The 13,390-nt window shown below is 34.0% G+C and overlaps 2 protein-coding genes across 3 annotated transcripts; one reads left to right on the top strand and one right to left on the bottom strand.

The window, feature by feature from the left end:
• Positions 1-32: 32 nt before the first annotated feature.
• Positions 33-2,313, top strand: LOC108330046 (universal stress protein A-like protein). Of its 2 annotated transcripts, none has more exons than XM_017564495.2 (5): positions 33-381; positions 467-546; positions 1,120-1,238; positions 1,314-1,390; positions 2,095-2,313. In XM_017564495.2, the coding sequence occupies exons 1-5, from the start codon at positions 150-152 to the stop codon at positions 2,103-2,105; spliced, it is 519 nt and encodes a 172-aa protein (XP_017419984.1). In that variant the 5' UTR covers positions 33-149; the 3' UTR covers positions 2,106-2,313. The 2 variants fall into 2 exon arrangements, with proteins under 2 accessions (XP_017419984.1, XP_017419983.1); XM_017564494.2 differs by lacking the exon at positions 2,095-2,313 and adding an exon at positions 1,473-1,674 and having other exon boundaries at positions 34-381.
• A 2,237-nt stretch (positions 2,314-4,550) lies between these two features.
• LOC108330955 (transcription factor bHLH63) lies at positions 4,551-7,148 on the bottom strand. Its single transcript, XM_017565554.2, has 7 exons — positions 6,561-7,148; positions 6,228-6,473; positions 5,982-6,116; positions 5,783-5,854; positions 5,491-5,700; positions 5,314-5,416; positions 4,551-4,720 (listed from the first exon to the last, which is right to left on the bottom strand). The coding sequence occupies exons 1-7, from the start codon at positions 6,930-6,932 to the stop codon at positions 4,680-4,682; spliced, it is 1,179 nt and encodes a 392-aa protein (XP_017421043.1). The 5' UTR covers positions 6,933-7,148; the 3' UTR covers positions 4,551-4,679.
• Between the last annotated feature and the right edge of the window lie 6,242 nt (positions 7,149-13,390).

Below are 13,390 nucleotides of genomic sequence, written 5' to 3' on the forward strand. Positions count from 1 at the left end.
AGTAATGTTAAATTTAGCTATAATTATTTTTTAAAATCATGAATACATGTGATGTTTAACAAAAGAAAGAGAGAAGAAAATGTTTTAAAAAAATTAATTAATTAGCATCTAAAATAGGCCGAGAAAATTAGGGGAAGTGGTTTGAGAGAATGGAGACAGTAATGGAAGATGAAGAATACAACTACAGAGAAGTGAAACTTCCGTCTTTGATTCCGGTGGCGCCGGAGCCGGAGTTGGAGAGGGAAACAGGGGAAAGGAGAAGAGGAAGGGACGTAATCATAGCCATAGATCACGGCCCCAACAGCAAACACGCTTTCGATTGGACTCTCGTTCACTTTTGTAGGCTGGCTGATACTATCCATCTCGTTCACGCCGTTCCCGGTTTCTTCCTTTGCTTTTTTCATTTGTTTTTCCGTTTTCATCTGGAAACGAATTATCATTGTTTTTTTTTTTTTTTTTTTTTCAGATTTGAAGAACCAAATTCTCTATGACACAAGCCAGGGGCTGATGGAGAAATTGGCTGTTGAGGCTTTTCAAGTAGCAATGGTTTGCATCTCTTCTTCTTTCATCAAGACTGTGATTTGAACCATGCGTTAGTTATACAAAATAATTGTTGATGTTGTTAATTGCAAAACAAATTGGAGGTTGGCCAAAGTGTTGCTAAGAATCATCTTGAGTCATATTCGAGGTTTTAAAATTTTTTGGTGATGTCTTCCTGCAATTTCATGCAATCTCAAGGTTTGGAACGATACCGGAATTCAACCACAGTTTAAAATCTTAGTCTGAATTTGGGTTATAACTTTGTACCAATTAGATCCCAAACTTGGAAGTAATGTTTTTCCAAAGGATGATTTTCATTCCAAGGTATGGCTGTTGAACCGCGGCCATTGACATCCATTTTCTAAGAAATTGAACATGGTTCAAATTTGATCTTTTCGGCCGGTGAGATGTTTCTCCTGGTATGTAGTATTAATTATTTCCAGCATTTTTTAGCTGAAAACAACGAAATCCATTTTTGTGAATGCAATTTTTTGATTGATCTCAATAGATGATAAAGTTTTATCAAAGTAAAAACCGTCTTCCTGTGCTTATTCCTAATTGATATGATATAAAATTCAGGTGAAAACAGTAGCTAGGGTTGTGGAAGGGGATCCAGGAAAAGTAATTTGCCAGGAAGCAGAGAGGATCAAACCTGCAGCTGTAGTTTTGGGAAGCAGAGGCAGAGGCTTCATTCAAAGGTTTGATTTCATTCAAACCTGCAGCATATATCATGCATTGATCATTGAACTGAAGCATCTCGTGATTTTCTTCAGTGTGCTACAAGGAAGTGTTGGAGTGTACTGCTTGCACCACTGTAAAGCAGCACCTGTTGTGATTGTTCCTGGAAAAGGTGTGCCTTCGTTACCTTACTCATTCTTTTCAACATTTTCTTACAGCTGATTTTTTAAGCACTTTCGTTTTTTGATCCACAGATGCTGGAGACGAGTCAATAGTCTAGTTAGTTACTGCTGGAATTTTGGTGTAAAATACTGTGTTATGTATATCGCCTTTCGTTTTACCATGTATCTAACATCAGTGTGGAGATCAAGAAAAGAAAAAAAAAAGAATCACATGCTGTGGTTTGTTACATCTTTTCTGGAAAGTTGCCATTAATTAGTTGCTTATGTTTTCATATTTGAAAATCTTTACCTGTAACTTAATGTAACAAATAAAGAATTTATTGTTAGCTGTTTATTGGTTTTTAAATTGAACAGCCATTCTCGGTAATTAAGCTCTTTAAAATCGTGAATAATTGGTACAAAAAGACTCATGCGATCTTGATTACAACCTTTTGTGTTTTAAGTGTGTAGTGTAACGAATATATATTGGGTTAAAATGTAGCCAAAGTTCCTTCTTAAAATTTCCTTTTCAGAAATTGTAATTTATGCAGAAGTTTTCATTTAGATGGTACGGAGAAAAACATTTACCAGCAGTCCTAAATTACTAGGTTAGGTGAATATATTGTTGGTGATCTTTAAATTCAAAAAGTACTAATCTAAGGTTACCCTATATGTTCAAGGTTCTTAGTTATAATTGTGCTGCTCTTTTCTGCAGTGGTTGAATGAGACCGAGAAGGAGAAACAACGGCCGCTGAAGCGATGGTTTTGATGTTGGAGGTGTATTTAACAATTTCTTATTCTTATCAGTTGAAAGCCCAAACAAATTGGGCTCACAATACCATATAATGAAAGCCTGTTTTCGTAAAGTCTATTTAAGGAGCATTGTATTTGTAGTTGACTTTTGTCTTATGAATTTCACAAAAGAAATTCTATCATATAGGACGAATGATTCATATATAGGAAAATTTTGATAATAAATTCATAAAATATTTAATTACAGTGGAGACATGTAAATTTATTTTAAAAAACTTACAAAATAAAAAAGTTAATGGGAAAATTCCCAGCAAAAGAACATGTGATTTGAAACAAATAAATTGGAAGTTTGGTGTAGAAAGGTTTGTAAAGAGATAAAATGAATGCTCTGATTTATTAATTTAGACGAGAATTATTGTCTCGTTTTTAGTTTTTTATTTTACCTATTTTGGTATCTATATTATACGTTAAGGAAAAGGTTAAATTATTTTTTTCTTTTAATTTTTGTCAATCCGATTTATTAAGTAAAACGAATAAATTAAAAATATTATATATATAATTTTGTTACGAATTCAATCATATTATATCGTTTAAATAAATTAAAAATGAGTGCTAGTTTAAAATAATTTAAGAAAACAAGTCAATATATATGCAAATAATGTTCAAATAAAATTAAGCATGGTTTCATTCAACGAAGGCTACCTCACGTGACATGCTCAGTAGCAGCCGTACCTACATTAAATAATTAATGCTTGCACCTGCTCACCTCACTCACAATCATATTTAAAGTAAAAAATAAAAACAAAAACTATTTCCTTTATAGTAAGAATTTTTCTAAAAGTTTATAATATCTCACTGTACGCTTAACAAACTGAATCCTGACAAAATAAAACTAGCGGAGGGTAAAGAATTTTTGAAATAAACAACTTAAGTAATTTTTAATAGAAAACTTTAAAATTTAATATTTATGAATTTTTCTGTGTGATTTTTAGTTTGCATTTGAAATTTTAATATTCTTCGTTTTACTTAGCTTTTATTAAAAATTTGTGGCATCACAACATAACTTGAAAAGGTATTTTGGAGAGGGAATCTTTGTGGGTTTTGCTTAGTCTAAATAAGAATAAAAGTGGAGAAGGAGCCCCCATGTGAGTGAAAGGGCAGAGAGTGAGACATAAGAAGAGAAACAGTGAAGAGGGGCCACTGAAAGCAAATTCCTATATCATCTCTCCCTATCCGCAGGAACAAAGAATCAACAATATCTTTGCTATGAATGAGACAGCTCCACCATTGTCACCTCCCTCCAAGATAAATAACAAACCACTCCCCAATGCAACCAAACATTCAAAACTTCCTTTCATGCAAATTAACATAACACATTATTTATGTCTCTTCATTATTTCCACACCTACATCAACAAACTTACTAATGGCATTTTCATTTCTCATTATATTATATGACTACGCACCGAGCGGTTGACATTCATCAACGAAACAATCAATAAACTGTTTGATTGAATCATAAAAAAGATTAATCCTAAGACAGAGGTCATTGGTGCATAGATTCTAATTTAGTTCGTCTTAATTAGAAACCTATTACGAAAGTTTATAAATATAGATTTGATATTAAGATACTTAGTTATTTTTAAATACATTTATTATTAAATTGTTTAAACAAACATAGATTTTCAGAGCATTAAAGATCAAACTGTGACCTAAAAAACACAGAAAAATGATAAATTTGATTGAGATTTGGGTTTTGGTTTCCATGAGAAAGAAACTGAAATGAAGAAATGGTAACATATCTTATCCTTTTTCGCGGGAGTGTCCTTTGTCAATACTGTTCTAAACATGAGAAAACTGGGGTGACCATGCATCCTTTCAACCATGGACACGTGATTAGAAAACGGGCTTTTTGGTTGAAATGAATGACAATTGTTTGGAGTAGTTGAGAGACAAAAGACCACTGCAATAAATTTAAGAGATGCAAATGTCTGCTCATAACCCTCTTCTCCACCCCATATTTAGACCTTTGTATTCATCATTCTGTGGCCTTCCTATCACTGTCCCAATCAAGAGGCCCTTATTCTGTCCCCAAAGGCCAAACCCTTCTTTCTTCTCTGTTTTCATTCTCTTTCACCTAACCAAAGTAACTCTTAATGCAGTCATACAGAGAAAGCTATGTTCAGTTAATTAATATAACTCGATTAAACAAATTTTTTAACTAGCACTGATTTTCGCTTTACCAAAACTTCTGAATGGAGGGTGACCAATGAGAAATGCATATTAAAATCCTTATGCAAACTGATTAGATTTTTGGTCCCGGATTAGCCTGCGGCTGATCGTTATAGACCTTTACTTTTTTTCTTTTGTTTGTTTTGTTCACTGGTCTATATCGTGATTTGAACGTGCAGACGGTGACTGAAGTTAACAGGTACTAATAAATTTTATTTATATTATGGAGCAGTTACAAACAATTGATATATGCTATGTACTTGAAAAGAAAACAAAAAGAATCTTGATAAGTTGCAGAAGAAATAGAAGCTCTAGTCTACATCTCCATCTTTAGATGATTGCCAGCTTCAACCAGTCCTGCAGAGATGTCAAACAAGCAACTTTTTCAGAATTTATATTGAATGCTCTGGTATAACTACTTCCAAAGAGTGTAAATATTTCAAGTGGTCTAAAAAAGAAAGATTGTGAAATGACAAGGAGAGACAGGTCCAATTTGCAATCCCCTAGGCTAAGATGTCATCAAGAAAACGATTGATCCTGGTCCTGCCCTATTCATCCAACTTGCCCAATAACAACTTCATTGCCAAAAGGGAACCTTGCTTCATCTTCTATATTATGCATTTTATTTCACTAATTATGACTAAGTCTCTAAACAACCTAGTCTCTTTTCCTTTTGTCATGTGATTAATGTCTTATCCTTCTCAGCGAGTTAAAAATAGACTAAGAAAAGAAGAAGAAAACTGCATGATTAAACAGATCAGTTTTAAGAAAACATATCTTTATTTTGATTAATCAAAAAGGTCTAATCGTTTATGTGCTGTTATCAACATCAGTGGGGCTTAACGTCTCTATCACGTATTAAAATCCACTCTGTTTACCTTTCTACTTTCTGCTTTTAAGATAGAAGGCTAAGGAAAAATTGATCCCACACGGCACAAAATTTTAGTTACCTGAAGACAAATGTGAAGGGAAAGATGTGGCTCGCACTTGATCAAAATCCAAATTGAAAACGTTTTGGAAATCACCTTCCCATGCTGAGGAGGGAAGCAATTGCTGCAGGATAAGAAAAATGAGATCAGATTGAGCAATATAACAAGAAGGAATAGGAAAAGAGAGGTGAAACCTACTGTGAAAGAGGATGAGTGAAGATATGTTTCAGGCACTGATGATAAATGGGCACTTATAGTTCTTTTTAGGCCCATGTAGGGAGGGTTAATCACCGTGTCTAATCCTCCATACGAAACCATTTCTTGTGGTGAATTGAATTGAACATAGCCTGAGTTCGTCAAATCCGATGACATTCCAATGTTTGGAAAATTCGCAGCACAAGGAAACACCTATAGGATCAGATCAAATATTTCAGAATCAGAAAATACAACTAAGACATAAGAAAAACTGTGACCGCATAATATTCCTTACCTCTTTTTCAAACAGATCATCAATACTGAGGTCAAGCCTTGGGTTCACAGCAGCTAATTTCATTGACAGAAACTGCATACGATGATCACATAATATACACAGTAAGTTTTTACTATCCACGCAAAATGAAGTGGGGTCCACATGAATTTCGGATAGATCAGTGTGAAAGGTAAAGAGGAAATGCACCCCTAATTCTTACCTCAACCTGTCGTTGAAGAGATTGAACATAGTTGATGATTTCATCAAGCATTCCAGCTTTTCCCGTGATTTTGTTGCAACCAGGTACTAAATCTTGCAAGTACTTCATTCTCTCGCTAATCTTTTCCCTTCTAACCTGAGTAAAAAGTTGAGACAGAAAGCCTACTTTAAAATCCAAGAACCAAAATCCAGACAGAGAAACAAACCGAACATTAACGTAGAAAATATAATGTTAATGAGTGCTCACTCTTTCAGCCAAGCTATGGCTATCGGTGGCTTGGCCGCGACGTGCGCGGACGTGAATGTAATCGGGCTTTTGGTTTTGAATCTCGGAGGCTTTGGAATTCTGCTTCGAATTTGAAGTATCTGCGCAAGTTTCTCTTTTGTTGCTATCAGTGTTCGCGTTACTGTTGGGGCTCCCTGTGATTTTGGATTGTTCATCGTCGGCACCCAGTTTGATCCTCTTGTCTTTCGTATCATTTTCTGTAACAAACTAAACAAAAACTCCAACCGTCAGTTTAACACAACGACACTCACAGAATGCACAACACGTTCTCTTCTCTCTTCTCTGTTCACACACCTTAGCATTGTGAAGCTTCTCGGGTTTCCTTTTCTTGGAACTCTCTTTCTCAATCGAGGAGCCAGTGGGCCTGGGCTCCACCAAAGCAGGTGGACAACTAAAAGTCCTTGAAATCGAAGAACTTTCATCAAACCCATGAACAGATGGCTTATTCATGGAGCCAGGCCGGGCCCGAGCCTGAGCCACCACTTCACCAAGCGCACAACCGGAATCAGCAGGCAGCACGAAGGAATCTTGAGAAGAAGAAGAGAAAACAGCGTCGAACGCAGAAAAGTACCCATGCTCTTCTTGCCACTTCATCCTCGCCCTCTGTCTTTCCCACACTGTCATGTCCCCAGCCAGATTCCCCGACGTGTTCTCACAGTGCAACATTTTCGCTTTTTTTTACGTTAATTAAGATTACAAAATAAGTAACAGTTATAGGTTGTTGTTGTTGTCGTCGTCGAATCGAAACAGAGGATTTTGCAGAGAGCGCGTGGAGAAACGGCAACACTTTATAGCAAAGCAAAGTAGGGTCCCACAGGAAGTTCTTGCGAAGTGAAGGAGAAATAGGAGAAGTGAAATGTTGTTATGTTAGGGTTGGAGTGGAAAAGGAATGGGATATATATAAAGTGGTGGAATAATATATAAAAAAAAAAAAAAAAAAAAAAGGTGAGTGTGAATTAATTGAAGAGAGACGAGGAGAGGATTAGATTAGATGTTGAGAAAGAGAAAGAGAGAGAGAGAAAGCTGTGGGCATTGGACCCTATTGACATGACTGCCACGTGGGCATGTCTCATCCCTTCCACTCCCTCATACCCTACTGCTTAACACTAATCAACTATGCTTAACGCTAATCACCTACGCTTACTTCATCCATACCAAAAAAAAACATAATTACATCTCTCTTTCATTCCCATCTTTCTTAATTCATCACAAAACTTGCAAGCTCCCTGTTCGAAAGTACAAAATGCAGACACTCCTGTTAGTCCGTTCCAAAAATAGAAAACCCCGTTGAAATCAAAGTTCATCTGAATTGAAGCTTGTTATCTATCTAAGCCCCCTAGAGCTGCCCCAGCTACGGGACCACTTCAAAATCCGTTTTGCTGTGGATGCAGTTGTTGCATGGTAAGTGAGTGAGATAGTATGATTATGGTTTTGGAAAACAAAGAGTGTGAGACATCTGGTTGCCACAACACAAGGCCCACATCTAAACTACTTGAAATCAAAGACTCACTGGTCTAGATCATGCTTTGCTTGCACATTTCCACCTTCATTTTTGCTTAATGCCCCTTGCATTTTCTTCATTTTCAACTTAATCCTCTATTTTAACAGACGCACTGAGCAATCATTATGTATATCAAAGTAATAACTTGTAAATTTCATCCACATTTGTGGTTTGCCTGTACCCAAAAAAGGCATGCGTGATTTCAGCAAACAACACCTTTGAGTTGGATCGCGCTTATTTTAGATTTTGTAAATCACTTTTATGATTTTTTTTTTTATTTGGGGGAAATTTTAAAATATTGTCCATTACAAAACGTGACACGATTTTCAATAAGACAGACATTTACTTCAATATTTTTCCGATAAATACTCAAAAATGACCAAAATAAAAATATATAGAATCAGTTTATTATTCGTAATGGTCTGCTGAAAAAAAAATTAACTATAAATTTAAATTTTACATATCAGATTTTATCTTATTGCCACTTCCATATCCTTCACACAATACATCTCAAAGAATGAGTAATGCCTTATAATTTAATCTTACCATAATTTTCTTTTAGAATATTAATCTTCGGTTAGTATTAGAAATTGAATTTGGATCAAAGGAAATGGTATTTTCCTTTATATATTTTAATCTTATCAAATTATTAGTCAATGTAAAACTTTCGTTGCACTTTAAATATTTCATTTAGATAAATTCAATAGATTTTATTAATAGTTATACAGAAAAAAAATTATAAATATTTAAACTTTTCACTGGTGAAGTTTATTATTTTTTACATGTTTAATTATGGTATTGTAGTTTCTCCTTTTCTTCTTTTGATACACATAAACTTTTTATATTTTTTTTTGAAAAAATACAAAAAAATATTATTTTTATAATTAGATTTAAATCCTTTAGTTGTCCTTGTTTATGTGGGGTTTTCCCATTTTGATCCCTTCTTATGAGAATCCTCAATTGAGTCTCTGCCGTTAAATTTAGTTAACGGAGTTAAGTTTTTACACCGTTAGGAGGATGACGTGTTAATTTCTTTAAACGTGACATGTTTAGAGTTGAAACGTGGCATTTGGCCATCTCCTTATCCTTTTTACATCTGCTCATCATTCCCAATTCCAATCTTCTTCTCCATTCTCAGCACTCTTAGTAAATAGGTACGCTCCCCTTCTAAAGCTACCAATCTAATAATCCTCCTTTCTTTAACTTCAGTTACGCTCTTTATTTTTCGCACAGGCGTTAGGTTTTCATTTCCTATGTTCTGTTTCATTTTTCTTCTTGGTCATTGTCGAGGACAACAATAACGGGAGCGGTTTGTTAGGCTGGCATGGTGGAGAGAAATGCTGAACTTGGAGGGAAGAGTTTCGGCTTTTCTAGGATGCTTATAAAGGAAAATAGCTTTGTGAATCGTGGAGATGCTATTTCAGATTCCAGGTCTGATAGTGGTCAAGGTAGAAAGCAAAAGAGGCACTGACTCTGGGTTTTACAAAGAGGAGTTGTTTCGTGATTTCACGATTTGGGCGAAGGGAAAAGTTTCATGATTTGCATCCCATGTGATTGCGGTAAAGAAAAAACCTTGGTGGCTATGTGTTGCTCTGGTAGTGTGAGAAGCTCGAGGTGGCTGCTCACGATTTGCAGGTCAGCAAAGATGATGACTCGCGATAAAGGAATAGTTGCTCTGTCACGGTGGTTGGAAGATGAACGAAGTCGCAATTTAGGGTTTCTAGTGCGAAGAGATTTGGGGCTTTCCGTGTTTCAGGTTTTGCAGGTTGCGAGGAAGTGTTTCGCGATAAAGGAGATGAAGCGATGAGCTTCATCTTCCGATGGCTTCTTCTTGCGGTGGCGTGAGGGTTTGCATTGGTGGTGGAGGGGACAATAAACTCCACTAACTATATGAAAAATTAGAAAAAACAATCAGAGAGGTTCACAAGCACATTATTCTCACATTAGCTTGCCACATTTCAAAAAATTGACACATCAACCTCTTACCTTTACAAAAACTTAATCTTATTAACTAAATTTAATAGTAGAGGTTCAATTGATTCAAAGACTCAATTAAAAATTCTAATTCTAATAAGAAGATAATCAAAATGAGAAAACCACACAATAACAACTAGGGATTTAAACCTTATAATTATTTTATTTTTTAACATGTGAAAAATGAATATAAGTGTGTTTCACTCTTTCATTACTCGGTTTATTTTGTATTGTCGGTTGAGAATCTGATGTTTTATCTGGCTCGGACCAATCACGCAAATTAAATCCCCATGTTTAATAATTGGTTTGAGAAGAAGTTCTTCTTATCCAAAAATAAATAAATAAACAATTAAATATAAACCAAATTAATAATTGCGAAGAAAGATGTGGCATGTGGCAACGCAGAAGCGCACCAGATCCAATGTATTGGAAACTATTCCTTTACTTAATATTAATGATAATAATAATAATATAACTAACAAATGTTATATTTAGTGAGAGAAAGGAGGAATAAGTTGATACTGGATTTTCTTATGTATCAATTCTTATGGTTTATCTCCTTTTTAGTAAACAATGAATAAGTATAACATTGTCTACAGATTGTAATAAACATAGGATTATTGATTTTTACAGAAATTATTTTAAATCATACTTTGGATTATTCTTAATTAATTACTGTATGTCTAGAAATGGAAATTTAATCTTTACACCATTCCATTCTTCAATTAATAAATATTTCTAAAATATATCTCTACTTCTGAAATGTCTAACATAAATAAAAATTTACATAATTTTATTATTTCTAATAATATTTCTTGGCGATAACCTCTTTTTGACTTACAACATAACCTGACAAATAAATTGTATTTGAACACATTTTTAATAATTCTCAATTATTATTTACTTCACTGAACAGAACTAGTTCTAAAACTGTTTAAAAATTTAATAAATTTCAATCAATAATAAAATATACTCAAAATCGTGTTAGAAAATTAGTTGCTGGATATTCTCAATCGCAACACAAAACTGAGTTCAAGCGTTCCAACATGACATTTGAATGTATTTATCTTTTCACGTCAGATATGAAGGAAAACGTAAAAACCTTTTTTTTCGTTTAAAACATACTTAAACGCCAAATCAATTAAAGAAAACGTGTTTCCTAGCACGAGTGAAACGTTGTACGATCGAGACTATGATGGGATTACAATACACTCTCACTAACCAATTTTACAAATAAGTGAAAGAAATAATTTTTTTGCTTGTTTCTAAATAACTTTTAAATATATATATATATATATATATATATCTTTGGTTAATCGTGCTTAAAATTATTCAGAAAAGATGCATTTTCTCCAAAAAAAAATCTTTTAAAAAAGGTTGCTCTATCATAATATTATATATATAAAGAAAAAAGTACTCAAAGACTATCACTAATCCAAAAATTAGACATTTTGTCTCTAAAGAAAAAGGAAAAAAAAGGCTTTAGTCTCTTTTCCAGTTCCAATTCACGTTGGAACCCACACCTCCAAAATTTGCAGTGAAAGTTTCTACGTCTTGTCATACTAGCACTGGCACATGCATTGCATATTGCAGATACATAACGATACGACGTCTATAAAAGAAATTATGAAACACTCAAATTCATGGCGGCAGAAAGTGCTTTTGCTAATCTGGTAACGTATGTAATAGATATATTTTATACATTTTCCTTTAAGATTAACAATTCCATGTAAAATATTATAAACTTTTTCTTATACTTTTATTTCTAAAATACTTTTAATAAGTCACATTTTGATCACATTAATCAAATTTCTTTTTTTTTGTTTAATTTGAAAACGTGACTCTAAAACAGTAGCAGTTGATAAATTAATTCGTAATCATAATTGAGGGTATGAGTACTCCATCCAATATGAAACTCGTGGTTACAGAGAAGCAACAAGCTAGCTGCCATGCACTATTAATTTCTCTCGTACTCTCCAAATTTCATCTAAATATATTCCTTTTGTTTTCAGTTTCTTCCCTTTCAAACATATTCTACATGTGCTGGATCTGTCTGTCACATAAGTGGATCGTTTACATGAAAATCATTTTTAAAACAGACATTTTTCTAAGAAAAGGAAAAATCAAATGCATGGTATTTGTTCTCTTTTGGTCAAATCCCAGAAGAATTCCCACATGGCTTCATAAAGTCATTTCGTGGTTATATTCTCTACTTCTTCTGTTCATTTCACCATTCTGCGTTGGCAATTTTGTTTCAGTCTGAAAATAGACACTGTTTTCTAATTTGGAGCAGAGACTGATATACTGTCATGTACCTAGCTAGCTATCTATCTGCTACATTCATGAACTTTTACCCTTAAAGGTTTTTTCGCTTAGTATAAGGATAGGATCCATCCCTATATATGGTTATGTACACTCTCACTATAAGGGTTTAGATATGGAGTCTGAAATACGCTCAAACTATATTTTCTTGTCAATGCCCACCCTAGCTAGCCATCAACCCTACTTCTGACAACATAATTCTTACTTTTGTTGTCTGTTTTTTACCATAATCCAAAATATATGAACAACTGATTGTAATGATCGTAGAGAGAGACAATTCACACCTCAGAAGTGGAAACATATACTAAACTTGCAATTACTAGCAGTCCTACTGCAGCTGCAACTGTTCCTTTATCAGCCTGGGAGAAGGTGAAGTTCAACAAAACTTCTCTCTTCTAAAAAAGGATAAGGAAATTAACCTTCTCCGATGAAAGTTAAAACAAAATTTGAAAGTCGTTTTGGCCTAAAGACCACTTCTTAATATGGTATCAGAATTATGATTGAAGCTTATCTCAGTGAAATCTATGTGAGTATTCAGTTTCACCCATTGTCTCTTAGGTATCATAGTAATAAGCACAAGCACACACAACATTTTCGGGTCATTATTCGATCATCCATTAATTCTACTCTCACGTTCGAGATGTCTATATCTCGACTTGAAGGGGGTGTGTTGAAAATTCTTACTAGAGATAAGATTAAATTATAATATAGAAATGGTATGCGAACCTCGTTTTACAAACCAGTTTTTGTAAGATTGAATTAGACTCAAAAACCGCTTTCTAATAAACAATCTAGTTTTTTAAGAAGTTAATCTTAACTTGCGTATTTTTAGATGATACGAAAAGTTTGTTTTATTCTTGTTTTTTCTCATAAATATTTATAGAGGCCTTTATCTAAACTTAAAAGATAAAAGCAGACGCCATTGTTCACAAAACATGCTATGCACAAACATGTATCAGAACATACTACGTACATATGCAGTAATAATACGACGATGGTGACAAGATGCCACGAGTCTCACAAGAGTTTATACTTTTCAGAACATTTCCTCGATCGACCCAAGTTCAGTGCACAGGAAAATTTCTTAACTGAAGTAGCGTTTTGGACAAACACATTCAAAAAGCAATTAATTCCTTAACCGATGCTTATAACTCTTTTTCTTTAGGGATAGGATTCAAAAGTAGTCACCAAGAGAGAATATAGCACATTTTAGATTCAAATTATTATTCCAAATCCAAAAGTTGGTGATTTTCCCAGTGAATCAATATCATTTTAAAGCAGCTTTAAATTTAAAGGTGGAGCCATGCTGTTCCAAATAATTCCAGCT

Source organism: Vigna angularis, chromosome 4, assembly GCF_016808095.1.
Source record: "Vigna angularis cultivar LongXiaoDou No.4 chromosome 4, ASM1680809v1, whole genome shotgun sequence".
NCBI classification, from domain to species: domain Eukaryota; kingdom Viridiplantae; phylum Streptophyta; class Magnoliopsida; order Fabales; family Fabaceae; genus Vigna; species Vigna angularis.

What these genes read in the sequence shown, in the direction of transcription:
- LOC108330046 (XM_017564494.2), top strand. Translation starts at nt 150, where the DNA reads ATGGAGACAGTAATGGAAGATGAAGAATACAACTACAGAGAAGTGAAA. An exon ending in TCTCGTTCACGCCGTTCCCG is followed by an intron (nt 382 to 466) that starts GTTTCTTCCTTT and finishes TTTTTTTTTCAG; the next exon opens with ATTTGAAGAACCAAATTCTC. An exon ending in AGGCTTTTCAAGTAGCAATG is followed by an intron (nt 547 to 1,119) that starts GTTTGCATCTCT and finishes TATAAAATTCAG; the next exon opens with GTGAAAACAGTAGCTAGGGT.
- LOC108330955 (XM_017565554.2), bottom strand. Translation starts at nt 6,932, where the DNA reads ATGTTGCACTGTGAGAACACGTCGGGGAATCTGGCTGGGGACATGACA. An exon ending in GCCATAGCTTGGCTGAAAGA is followed by an intron (nt 6,117 to 6,227) that starts GTGAGCACTCAT and finishes CTTTTTACTCAG; the next exon opens with GTTAGAAGGGAAAAGATTAG. An exon ending in TTCACTCATCCTCTTTCACA is followed by an intron (nt 5,417 to 5,490) that starts GTAGGTTTCACC and finishes CTTATCCTGCAG; the next exon opens with CAATTGCTTCCCTCCTCAGC.